Genomic DNA, 13,468 nt, shown 5'->3' on the forward strand with positions numbered 1-13,468 from the left:
GAAGCGGATAAGAAAACGTAAAAGAACAATCTAACATCTTTTTGCAGTACATAATTTCCAAAAAACCTTGTGAAACCTTCAAGAGGAATTGACTAGTTCCCTACAATGTTTACTGAAATACCTACTTCCCTTAAACACTTAAATGCTGATGGTAAGCAAAGGAATTTATTCTGAAACAACACTTTAGCTTTGAACTTTGCCATTCAGGGTATATGCAAAAAGTAACCTTGTCGAGTTAAGTGACATCTCCAATTATATCTGACTTACAGCAGTGCCCCTAACAAGAGTTGACGGAGAAAGACTAAATTTCAGTGAAGAGAAAGGCACCCACAGTGTATCAAAACTCAAACAGAAAAATCTGACTGCCATTAAAAGAATTACATACCTAAAAAACCTCTGCAAGAATACATAGAAAAGAACTACCAAAATTTTCCCTCCATTTTGAAGACGCTTCCAAGTATTAGGAGGTCTAGATGAGGAGATGGATGGTCAGACAACTGACTTATCCAATTGATTCTGATGCCTCAACTGTTGCTTCCTTGGAGCCTGTGAACATTGTACAATGAACCATATCAACAAAATGAGTCAACACATTTGTCCCTGCGTAAAACTAGTTTCACTATGCAGCATGAATAGGTTCTAAATAAGCTCCTCAGACATAGCTGAACCCTGCTATGGATAGCAAAATCTTTTCAACAGAAATTGTTTATTACACAGTGGGTTTAAAACCTTAATAAGAACACAGTCAGCTCTTATGAGGAAGCCACATTAAGCAAGCATACAAGTCAGAGTATGCACTTCTCTGTCATCTGTAATAGAAAACAGTTTGGCTGTTACCCCTTGAAAATATCCACCTATAGAAGAAGCAGGCCTACTGCGTTTCAGTAATGTAACAAACTTCAATATCAATTAGAAGAATTTCCCCACAGCAGAAGCAAGTTCTGCAAACCACTCATTCTCATAACCTCTATAAAATGTTTCCCAAGAAGTGACTTGCAAAGATACCTCAAATAGTTAACAGAAAGGCCAAAACTGCTGTGATTTTATTATCAAATAAGCTTCTCTATTTACCAAGTAGACAAAAGTTAGCTAAGATAAGCATTTAAACGAAACTACATAACTAGGAACTGCCTCTTGAGCAAACTTGGTCGTTTTATAACACAGCATCAACAAAACCAGTTGCATTTTGCTTGTTTCTCTACATGTGCACTTGCAGCATCGTGACAACATCAAAAGGAATGTTCCCAGCCCTGGGAACAGCCGCCCCTCAGCAAGCTACCCTGCCTTCCACAGCGACCAGCAATGTGGAAGTAAATTGAGCAAAAAGCAGCAAATATTTTCGATTAGGTGTGATGGCAACAAACACAAGCAATCCATGTTTTTAAACTACCATCCAAACTCATCCAAGTTTGCCTGGCTTATGCTTTGCTCTCTCAGGAATAAGCCTTATACAGAGACATTTTTGGGTTTTTAGAAATACCAATAAAGCATTTCAAGCTTAGCACCAAGATTCTAAGAAGCTGGCCTGTAAAGAACCCTAAAATTGACTTCACTGATTTTCATTTTCCAATCTCAAGAGAAAATACTCAAAAGACAGTTTCCCCTCTCAGTTTTGAAGAAATAATGTGTTATCTACTCAAAGAAAAAAAAAAAACCTAGGCCTGAAACTGAATCTTTCCCCTCAAGATTCTGCAGCTTGCCTTGACTGATCTCTTGATTTAACATATTTCTCTTCAGTACTACTTCATTAGACTTGCACAAATAAAGGAACTGGGTGTAGGAAAGCAGTGACACTACGTACAGAGTGCTGTCACAGGCACAATGTACAGATAACCTGAGAAACAGAGCAAGAACCATGAGGTTTTTTTAAATACTGCAGTCAGGTTATGTAGTTGGATTAGGTACATGTTAGAAGCAAGGAAGAGAGATTCAGGAAAAACAAGATACCTAAGCAAATGCACGCATTTGACAATACACAGTATTTGTTAGGACAGAGTGCTGCTTAGCAGAGGACACAAACCTATACAAATTCTGGCCCTTCAAGGCAGACTCACCAGCTGCAACACTAGCAGGCTGTGTCCTCCAACACACTCCAAATCCCCCTCTCTCAGCTTCCAGTCTACCTGCCCCATCCTCTTGGTTCATTACTTTCCCCATTTTGCTCATCCCCAGCCCTACCCACAAAAAAAACTAGTGCTAGCCTGTTTGCTGCAGCCATTGATAAGACACTCCCCAGCAGAAAGTCCCCAGCACAGACACCACCTGCTTGCCTCAGATGGGGGGGGGACAGTGTCACAGAGTTCCAGGCCTGACAAGCCCCCAGGTGCTACTGTACCAGATAACAGTTTTTCCCTTCCAGCTCAGATCCCTTCAGCGTGGTTCTGAAAAGTGATAGTCCTTTCCTTCCTTTAAGAGCTAAATAGCTAACTTCTTTATTGATATCACATCTCATTTCACCTTAAACCAACAGCAAAAGAAAACCTACTCAAACTTCTCTTATCTCCTACTGAATTTGTATTTGGCCTCTCTTCTACTTACAATGAAGGTGACCTACAGTGGCATTTCTCTATATCAGTTTTAGAAACCAAATGGCATCAGTACGCTGTTTAGAGCGGCTTTATCTCAAAGCTCATCTTCCACCTCCATGTCTTACTACATGTACTCTACCATTCTTCTGCTACATCCCGTATACCTCATCCCAAGCGGTTCATGACTACACCACCTATTCTTCAAATACCATCCACAGCAATGAACTCAAGTGGTCTGCATTATCTGCTGCCCAGATCACATCTGCAAGAACTGATTCGTAATCTCATCCTTTTCTGTAAAAAATACAAATTGTTTTCACCAGCCAATACATCACATTTTCTTATACTAAGCACTGCTTTATTTGCTAAAGACAGTGATAAGAGGAGCAAGCATGATAAAACCAAATTAACAGCAGTTCCTCCCACCTGAACCAATCTATACACTTTACTAGCCTCAAGACACTGCAAGGAAATTGCTGTGTTGCTTACTGTGCTATTCGTCACTGCAAGCTTGCAGGCTCACAAGACATCTGGCAACACATTCAGCTTCCAAAGACACATTTAACCTCTATTCCGAAGATAAAACGCATAAACGCCACCTAATTCAGCTGAAGGTGAACATCCTGCTGCACAGTGATGAAAAAGGCTATTTTATGTCCATGCTATATGTGACCACATGCAACTGTAGGAGGAACAGTTAATACCGATGAAAATTAGAACTTCAAGCAAAAGAATCTGAAAGACAGTAATACATCAGGCAGCTTATGGAGAACATTATGGGGAAAATATTTGGACAAGAATCAACTTGCGTAGGAAATTCATCAGTCACGTCCAAAACCAGAGATGCACAAATGCTTTGACAATACCAGCTAATTACGCAGACTAAGGAATCAGGTCATGAATGTACTGTATGCACACAGATACAGCACACGTTTCTGAAAGGCAAACACATCATCTATTAAACATGCACACAAGTATTTTTTTTATTTGCACCTGTAATTTCATTTACTCAGCCCATAAAACTAGCCCATTTTCAACACCTCCCATTCATTTAGCCCTTCTCACCACTAGTTTCACGAGCACTGTGTTTGCCTGGCAATTTGCTACACTAATAAAAAGATTTTTAATTCAGATGTACTTACACACGCTTATGAGAACACAACTAAAGTCTAACTGAAATCTGAAAGGCTTTTCACAGCTGAATCTTTCCTCCTGTATAAATCAGACTGAACAACTAACTCTTTAAGATGTTAACAATTAAGCCTACACCTAAGAGCTTTCAGAGGCTGCCTACGAGCACAACTGTTTAGACAGTGCATGTTTAAAAGAGGTTACTTTAACCTGTGACAAATACAGCAGTAGCCTCGGCTTTTCTGTCAGCAGTATCATGATGGAGAGGGTATACAGCCAAGGACTGGCTATGCAGATCTGAAACTGTGCAAGTATCCCCCACCCAAAATATCATCCCACTGCAATTCAAAATGCCAGGATAATCGAAGTTTTTTTTTTCAGGCCAACCTTTTTCTTTGAACAGACCAGGTTATGAGGTCAAACACAGGTTAACATTCACATCTATATCACATGCACAAGAATGAAGACGTGCATTCTTCCAAGGTGTATCTGTGAGTTAAACTTATTTCTAAGAGGATCACGTTTCCATGCTCAAACTACCTCTTCCACATTGCATTTATCTTGCCCTCAATACTTGTAAGAAAGCCACTGGCACTTCTCAAAAGACTTTTTTCTTTATCCCAATCTCTCTCTGTAGAAGGTGATCAAAGCTCATCACAAGCACAGCAAGGCACAACTATAAACCATGTCTTTTGTTGAGCCAGCCAACACAAAGTGATTTCTTGGCATGAACATAATTGAATATGCCTTTAAAAAAGTCATCTACTCTGCCTGCTTTAGCATTTACTGCAGGAGACTCAGACACTGCATGCATAAACAATGCAGGGAAAGAGAAAGAAAAGTTGAAATGCATAAGCTTGCAGGGCAATTGGATGAGGTATGCCCATCAGCCCTGCTTGCTCTGCTCCCAGCGGGGAAGAAGGTGGGGAGGTGACACTCCCCAAGGTCTGCAGGCAACTTTGGTGATGCTCTTACTCTGCACTACTTTTAGGGCCCTGAACCCAGCAATATAAAATGCACTGCACATTTTAGACTCCCATGTCAAGCCTAGTCTCAGTTCTCAGGGCTGAACAGTAATAACATCAGAGGATCAATCAAAATCTCAGGAAAAACGTTAGAAAAGTTTTATTTTATGCCCGCTTCTGGATGCCTATGCTCACTTCTGTAAATAACGCTAGCATTCACTAACAACTCACCAGCATTTCTTAAAGCGACGCATTTACCAACACACCTAGCCGGGCTAGTAAATCAGCTGCCATACCCCATCACACCATCAGGCCAAAAGGTGTCCCGCCCCCGGCAATAGCCATTTCCTGGCATTTTAAAAGGTGGAGGAGGGGAGAGCCCTAATGACCCCAGAGCGCAGTGCCCCTGCCTTTCCAATTCCCGCACCACAGGTTTTTGTTGTTTAACATTAGATTTCATATTCCTCATCTTTGTGTAACTACATGCATTTATTGGAGAGGGTTTTATTCAGACTTTTACAGTTTTTACCAGGCTCCCAGTTTTAAGGAAAAGGCTTTGTACCGAGCTCAGTAACATGCCCCTATTCGCTCAGAAAAGAATAATCTGAACTGCCACAAAGCAGATGCTCAGCCTCACCATCCAGTACCCACACACCAGGCTCTATCACAGGCCAAGGCTCATCTTCAGGCAAACAAGTCCTAGATTTCTCCCTCGTGCAGTTATACACAGGTAGGACCTCCTGCTGACACCACCAGGATGCACCTGCAGCTCCCCACCAGGCCCTACCCATACACAGCCTCTCCCCCCACCAGCACCACCAGTGCCCACCCCAGCGCCTAGAAGGATATGACGGTACAAATCCCAGATCCTCTTGAGGAGGATCCTTCCTTCCTTCTCCACCCCAGATCTTCCCCTTTCTCCAACCTGTTCCCTCCACAGCCCTGCGTGCAGCTCATCCCTTGCAGAGCTGCTCTTCTCCCTCCACACCTTCCACTCTTTACATCCCACTCTCCTTCCGCCTCTGGCCTCTCCTGCACCTCACGCCTCTCCACCAGCTCCCACATCTCCCCCCTCAAAGCGCTGCACTCTATCCTGCACCCGCACAGCCGTCGTGTGTGTCCCCCCCTAAATATTTCACCCCAGCCCCACCCCGAGCCATACCGCTCTCTCCCCCAGCCAAACCTGCAGCTCCAGGCTTACCCTACCCCACAGAGCCCCCTCCGCCCCCAGAGCCACCCCATCGCCCCGAACTCCTCAGCCCAGCCCTACCCCAACCCCCACCTCACCTCCCCAAGCGCTTCAGCCCAGGCCCCCCCCCGCCCCGCTTCCGCCCCAGCCCGACCCCCGCAGCCGCCCCACAGCCCTCCCCGCCTGCCCAGGGCGGCCCGACGCCCCCGCCGGGCCCACCTTGTCCATGAGCTTCCAGCACTTCTCCACCATCTTCTTGTCCACGGCGCCGGGCTGGTGCGGGCCGAGGTGGTGGTGGTGCGGCTGGAAGGCGTCCTTCATGAGCCCGATCAGCCCCCCGGGGCCCTTCTTCAGCGGCGCCGACATGAGGGCGGCGCGGGGGCGGGGGGCGGCCGCGAGCGAGCCAGCCCACACCCGCGCCCGGCCCGTCGCCCCCGTCCGGCACCGGGCCGCAGCCCTTCAGGGCAACCGGGCGTAGGGGCGCTCCCGCGGGCCGGGCCGGGCCGGGCCGGACAGGGCAGGGCAGGCGGCGGCAGCAGCAGCGGGAGCCGCGGGCGGTGGCGGCGGCAGCGGCGGGGGCGCCCGGCTCCAGCGCCGCTCCGCCCTCCGCCCCGGCCACGCCGAGCGCCGATTGGCGGGCCGCCCCCCCGCGCGGCCGGGACCGCCCCCTCCACCGGGGAGGAGCCGGCGCCGATTGGCCGGAGCCCGCGCCCGCGGCACGGGGGGGGGTGGAGGGGGGAGAGGGGCGAGCGGCGGCCCGTCCGCGAGGCCCCGCCCCGCCGCCGTGAGGCAGGCGCACGGCGGCGGCGAGGGCGGTACGGCGGCCATGTTTGGTGCGGGCGAGCGGGCGGGCGGAGCGCGGGGCGGGGTCGCCATGGGAACGGCGAGGGCCACGCCCGCCGCCCGGACCGCGCGGTCCCGGTCCCGGTCCCGGTCCCGGTCCCGGGGCGCGGAGGGCGGCGGGACAGAGGCGGGCCCGGCGGCCGAGAGCTCGCCCGCCGTTGCCTGCCCCGGGCCCGCTGCGCCGGTTTCGGAGGCTGCAAAACAGGATCGTTTCCCCTTTCCGGCAGCCGGGTTCCCTTTTCTTCGAATGGCGGACGTCCAGCCCGAAAACGGGGAAGCGGCCCCGGCAACAGCGCTGCGCCTCTGCCGGGCGGCCTCCTCCCTCGCGGGAGCGGCCTCTCCCCGCGGTGGGCAGCGGGCGGGAAGGGGAACCGAGCCCGGCCCGGGGCGAGGCGGGGACAGCAGCCCAAAGTGAGCCCTCGGCAGCGGGGCTGCCCGCCGCCGCTGCAGAGCAAACGACCCCAACCCACCCCCGGCGCGACGGGACCGCACCCCCGGGACCGCTGGGGCCGCGCTCGGCGGCGGGCGGGAGCAAAGCCAGCCGGAGGGAAGCTGAACCAGCATCTTCTTCGCAGGGGTGGAACTGGGAGCAGCTCGTAGCGCTGCGGTGCCGTTGGAAGGCACTTGCCTGCTGTCGGTGTCTTTGGGCGTCTCCCTCTGCAAGGGCAGGGGAAGGAAAAGCCCACTGGAGCTGCTCCCCCCGTTACCGGCAGCCCGGCTCCAACAGGTCCCTGGGGGCGGGAGCACGCACGGACCGGGGCGGCGGGGGTAGAGCAGACGGAAGAACAGGGAGGGAAAAGGGGAGTAGGTCAATCTTTTGGCAGAGCTGACAGCACCAAACCTTCAGAAATTACAGCATGGGCTCGAAAGTAAGTTCACTTCTGTTTCTTCACTGCCTTCAGATCCTCTTTTCGGCCTCCTTTCCCAGGCAGAACAACACTTGCTTTGCAAAAAAACAGCTGAGGCTGGTATAGCACAGCATCAGTCTCACAGCACAGGCTTCAGGGAGGAAAGAAGACAAAACAAAACAGCAAATGCTGCACTTTGGCCAGCCTCACTTTGGGGAGCGCGAGCACCCAGAGACTGGGGTCAGGCCTGGAGGTTGGACGGCGCAGCCTCAGCCTCGCGGGAGCTAGGGTCCGCACTGGAGATGAACCCCACAACAGAGCTTACCCCTTTGCTTCCCCTGTGGCACCCACTCTCACAGGGGAGCCGGGACCTCTGGAGTGCCAGGTGTGCAAAGCCACAGCAGCACTGAAAACCCACTGCCTTGGTCCACCATCTGCCACGGGAGGGACGAACTGTGCTCTGCTGTGGCTGCTAAGCCCCTGCCAGCCCGGGGCATGACCACAGGACCCTGTGCTCAGGCTGCGGTGCTGCTAACAGGGAAGCTGTGCATGCCATCCCTCTCCTCCCATCCCTGCCCTGGCTGCACATGCACGTCATACATCAGCCTGCTTGTGTCATGGCAAAGGACTGTGCTGCCCCATGCCATCCCGGCTCCAGTGCTGCTCCACGAGTCTCTGCCCGGGACCAGGGCTGTGTGTTGGCCGATGGCTCATGATGAGTTCCTGCATAGCACATGGCTTGCTGAGGTGTCAGGCGGGACAGCGGGAAGCAGCATGCAGCACTAGATATGGCAAGGGAGCCCTGTGTAGACTGGTTATAAAACTCTCTGTCTTGATTTTCCTGCCTTTGGTAAAGCTTGGTAAATATTTCTGGGACAGGCAGCTCCTTGTCTGGCTTTAATTACCTGGGCAAATTTTCCTAAGGATTATATTGACCTCAAATATGTCAACATTTATTGAGGCCGTGTTCCTGAGGCTTTTCCCATTAGATGCTAATGGATTCTGGCTAATAGTCAAGCCGGATTGACCACCGGAGGGTGCCCTGGCCAGCTCTGGGATACCACAAGTACCTGGGGAGAGGGCTGGGGAGGGTTACACCAGCTTTGTGGAGCCAAATATAAAAATCACCATGGCCCCAATCCAAAGAGATCAGGGAACATGCTTGAGCAATTGCATTCCTAACTATCTGCTTCTCTGGGCATGATTCACTCCAAGTCGTGGCTGTATTTACATGTGAGACTTCAAGCAAAGGTTGCTTTTGTTTGGGACTGTTCCCTCCCTTCAGGAAAGAGGACTCCAGCACCCTTCTGCAGGGGTCCCATTTGCTTCTGTCCATCAGGCCCCTGCCAGGGCTGGGGCCATACTCAGCACAGCGGTCACTTGCCACCACTGAGCCGGAAAGCCATGTCACGTTGGTTGTTTTGAAATTGCTTCCCTCCAGCCGGGTGGCTGGCAGCTGAGAGTGCGTCTGGGTGCCTGGGTGCCTCTGGCCGCCTGTGTGCATTTCATGCGTGGTTGTGGGCGACAGCAGTGTCTAGGTCCCTTGCTGGTTGTGCCACCCAAGGCTGGGTGTAAGTGTGTGCTCCCCTTCCCTTCTGCATGCCCCACACTGCCTGCCAGCTAGCTGCCAGGCCTGTGCACACACTGATGCCCCTCTAATTGCTCAGCTCTGCATGGCTGGGCAGTGGTTTCAGAAGCGTGTGCATGGGTGTACACAAAGTGCATGGCATCTTCTGTGCCTGCACACGTGCACAGGGCCCCCACCATCATCCCTGGCCCAGGCCCAGCTCCCCTGTCTCTCCACACCCAGCCTGCCACCCTGCTAGCTCCTCTGCAGGACAGTGTGTCCCTGCTGGGCGTCCCCATGTTGCCCTGGCAGTGGATAGCCCTGCAGCCTCTTCACGCACCAGCTCCCTGCTCCTGCTGCCTACCTGGCTCCTGCTGCCCTGACCACACAACAAGGTCTGCATCATGCTGAAGAACTGCAGTGCACCCAGGAATCACCGGCTCACTCCCAGGTATTTGGGGTTAATTGCATCCTGAGCAGAAACAGCAGTTTGAAATCCTCTCCTTTCCTTCTTCTGTTAGTGTATAAAGAAGATCCAAATCCAACCACAGTCCCCAGGGCAAAACTTGCAGCACTGAGCAGTAGGGTGTGCCGGAGGGTAGAGCCAGGGCAGGAAGGGAGGAAGATGCCACGCTTGTTTTAGGCTGTGACCTGGGAAAGTCATCCTCCCCACCATGTCCCCATTGCCCCACAGCTCAGCTGGACCCGTGCTGGGGCTGCTCTGGGACTGCCACTCTGGGATGTGAGTGGGATGAGGTCCAGCATACCTGATCGGAGCTGTGTTCCACAATCCTGCAGCCAAACATGACCAGTTTGGTGCTGGGGAGCGGGGCCAGCTTCAGACCATACTGGTGCTCTGCTGGGCACAGAGCGCGTTCTATCCACACCTCTGTCATGGGAATGAGATGTTCAGCTGCTGCAAGGCAGAGGCGGGTTTTGGGCCAGAAAACAACCTGCCTTCATTGCAGGTAGTTGCTACAACAGCAGCGATTACCTCAAAGGCAGTTGGTGTATCTTGAGGCACTGAGGTCTGTGCTAGCAGCCAGGACAGGTACTGGCAGGAGAGCTATCCTGGTGGAGACATGGCAGCTCCATGTTTCTGAGTCTCGCTTCCTGGGAAAGGAGAGGCCTCTTCCTCCATGTGCTGGGGGGCCCACTGCATCCCCTTTCTCCCCCAAAAGTCCAGTGTGTGATCACCAGTTGCTGAGAGTGCACTGGTATCATTTTGCAGGAGGATGCCTCCAAAGAGCAAAGGGAAAGGGAGAAAAGGAGTGAGGCAACAGCAGAAGAGACACAGGAGGTGAGTCTGGGGCCTTGTGTCCCTCCAGGCAGCAGGAATGTGCCTCTCATGTCCCTCCCTTGCTGCTTCCCAGCACCAGTGGGGACTCCTGGAAGCAGGAGCTGGGAGCACTGGGATGAAGACTTGCACTGCGGCCCCATAGGACAGCTGGCTGCGGCTCTTGCATCTCCCCCAGCCTGGCTCACCCTGTGCCAGGGCAGCAGCACAGTTATGCCTGATGAGATACAGGAGACAGAGGGGTCCAGTCCCCTGCCCAAAGCACCCTGCACCCCACTGCACCCTCCAGCCCAGCAGGATCTGGGGGGGAGGTCAAAGAGAGTGGCTCTGTCAGGCCCCTTCTCTCTTACATGTCTCCGAAAGTGCAAGCATGTACCAGGCTGGAAAAGCATCTGGGATGGGGTTTTGGAAGGGGTCTCCAAGCCTTTATGCACCATGGCTAGTGCCCCATCTTCACTGCAAAATCCCAGCCCTCAGTACCAAATGAGTGCACATCTCTCCAGGGCAGCTGCTTCAGGTAAAACCGGCTACACCTTGACTCTGTGTCTGACAGGTGTCTGCACAAACACTGCCCTGGTGCTGGTGTTTGAGCTGGAGGTGTGACCCAGCCAAGTTTTCCTGGGGCAAACATCCCAAGGCACGCTTCCCCTGGGCCATTTACAGCCCTTGGTGTCCCTTGGCCAAGCCCCTTTAAAGAGCTGCTCTTGACTCTGTCTCTTCCTTCTTCCCTCTGGCTGCAGAAAGCCAAGCTGAAGAGAAGCACAGGAAAACAGTGCTGGAGGTTGGCATGCAAAAAGAGCATCTGGGTAAGGTCAGGAGGAGCCAGGGGCTGGGTCAACAAGGGATGCCCACTACCTTGCATGTACTTCCTGGGAACTAGCCCTTCCTGGAAGCAAGTCATGCCAGAGGATGGCACATGGCCTCCCTTGCGTGTGGGCTTCAGCCCCAGGGGCTGCCTGTGCTGTCCCAAGAGTCCCTGGTGTGCAATGCAGCAGCTGCTTACAGAGGCCAGCAATGCTGCAGAGGTGGCAGAGAAAGAGAGGAGCAATGATGCAAGCAGATGGGAGGTGGTAGGGATGCTGCAGTGGGGCATCCCCCTGGAAATGCTTCCCTAGCACGGTGCTGGGCCGAAGCGAAGGGAAGGTTTCTTGCTATGAGTTTCACTCTGGTTCAGGCAGGGCTTGGGGCCAGGCATGGGCTGAGGAGGTGTCCACATCCCCCTGGCTTTGGGAGCAGAGAAAGGCTAGGAATAAGTCACTGCTGGGCAAAGGTACTGAGAAGGTACTGGGCAGGGAATAGCCACCCAGTGTGGGTTGGATGGTGCCCTTTGACTGCCCGTGCTCTGGCCAGGGTCATGGTGTGGGTCACCTGTCAGGAAGCACGTTGTCCCCATGGCAGCCCTCTGCGTCTCTGGCTCACAGTTCCCTGGAGGGACATGACCTGGCAGGCAAAAGCTGACAATGAAAGGCTCAAGTGGAGGCTGTAGGACCTGGAGAAGGCGCTGGAGCAGGCACGGGAAGACAAGCGAGACATTCATGAAGGTGAGGGCAGAGGTGGGAAGGGGCAGTGGAACAGATGCAGGGACTCCACACCTTGGTGCTTCTGGGGGAAGCCAGACAAGCTTACCCCACCTCTCCCTTTGGCCTTCCTCTTGCTCAGCCCCAAATCACCCTGTTCTTGGCTAGCCTAGCTCCCTCCCATGCAAAGGCTCTGGACATGGACTCGTTGCACCCCGGATGCCTGTACTTAGCACAGGCAGAAGAGACCACAGAGGCAGAGGCTTCCCTGCCTGCAAAAGTCATTGCCTTGCCATTTCCGTTAGTGCTCAAGAACAGACTGATTTTAGCAGAGGTAAAACCTCAGCCAGAGGTTTGCGGTCTTTGCCACATGCAAAACTCCGTGCTCATTTTCACTCTCCCACGCTCAACAGAGAGGTAAAACTTTCCCTCCAGGGCTCCCTCCTGCCCCCCCTCCAGCTTTATCACAGCCCTGCCAGGCGGGGAGAGGGTGCATGCACAGCTGCTTCTGATGCGTCACCCTGCAAGGGGAACTCTCATGTCAGGCCTTGCTGGAGCCCCTGCTGTGATCCCAGCACAAGGACCACCTGCTTGTCCCTCCTATAGTGACCACATTTGTCCCCTTCTCCCTTCCCTGGCTCCCACAAACAACCCGGCAATACCAAGAGCTGCAGAAGCAGACAGCAGCCCACAGCCAGCACTTGGAGGCAAAGGTGAAGAGCCCGCAGGAGCAGCTCAGTATGGCTCCCTGACATGCCTGCCCCTTGCTCATGGATGGGGATGGGGTTCGCTCCAGGGCAGCAAGGTGCAGTTGGGGGAAGTCAGGGGAGATGGGAGTCATTCACCCTGTGCTGTCAGCATGGCAGCAGCTGAAGGCAAAGCCTAACCCTGTTCCCACCACATCCCCGACCTTGGGAGATGCTGACTGCAAAGGGAATGCTGTGATCCCACCCCTGTCCCAGAGCCCTCTACCACTCTGGGGATAAAGGGGATTGGGCAGGGGCTGTGCCACACACTGCCTGCACCCTCCTGTACGCTGGTCATGCAGTGCTCAGTGTCCCCTGCCTCTGTCCCCATACCCCACAGCCACTGGGCTCAGGGAGAGCCCACACACCCAGGAGACTGCCGTCCGGGCACTAGCAGAGAGGGACAGGACCATCGCCCAGCTGCAGAGCAGGCTTGATGCCATGGAAAGGGAGTATGAGAAGAACCTCCACGTGAGTGGCCTCCACAGATGTGGCTGTGGGTGGCTCCCCCAGCAGCACGGTCCACCCTCCTCACCATCCTCTTTCCCACCAGGGTAGCCTGGACCTTGTGCTGGCCAAGATGGCAGAGGCCAGCCAGCACTGGGAGGAGGTAGGAATGACCATTGCCATGGAGCACAAGGAGTGCCTACAGGAGTTTGGCCTCAACCCCCTGGAGTTATAGCACCCTGGGGCTTCTGGGACCAGACAGGATCTCAGCCCCTACCTCCCTATCTGCACAGTTGGAGAGCTTCCCACATCCACTGCCCAATACCTCAGCTGCCCCGGGCTAGGTAAGAGAAGATGAGTCCTGTCTGGCCCTGAGATGCAGTGCTGAGT

The 13,468-nt window shown here is 53.4% G+C and overlaps 2 protein-coding genes across 4 annotated transcripts in view; one reads left to right on the top strand and one right to left on the bottom strand.

The window, feature by feature from the left end:
* CBL (Cbl proto-oncogene) overlaps positions 1 to 6,369 on the bottom strand; it is a 45,406-nt gene extending 39,037 nt beyond the window's left edge. For all 3 annotated transcript variants that reach the window (XR_007505998.1, XM_049800126.1, XM_049800127.1), the window contains exon 1: positions 6,033 to 6,369. Coding sequence is in view for 2 of the 3 variants with exons in the window: in XM_049800126.1 (XP_049656083.1) it covers positions 6,033 to 6,179 (147 nt within the window). In the remaining variant the exon portion in view is untranslated. The remainder of the gene's footprint in view (positions 1 to 6,032) is intronic.
* A 3,937-nt stretch (positions 6,370 to 10,306) lies between these two features.
* CCDC153 (coiled-coil domain containing 153) lies at positions 10,307 to 13,313 on the top strand. Its single transcript, XM_049800114.1, is given in 7 exon segments — positions 10,307 to 10,371; positions 10,872 to 10,965; positions 11,109 to 11,174; positions 11,744 to 11,909; positions 12,531 to 12,623; positions 12,972 to 13,102; positions 13,185 to 13,313. Coding segments are annotated over 7 exon segments (744 nt in total).
* Positions 13,314 to 13,468: the final 155 nt, after the last annotated feature.

This window comes from Accipiter gentilis, chromosome 5, assembly GCF_929443795.1.
Source record: "Accipiter gentilis chromosome 5, bAccGen1.1, whole genome shotgun sequence".
Classification (NCBI taxonomy): domain Eukaryota; kingdom Metazoa; phylum Chordata; class Aves; order Accipitriformes; family Accipitridae; genus Astur; species Astur gentilis.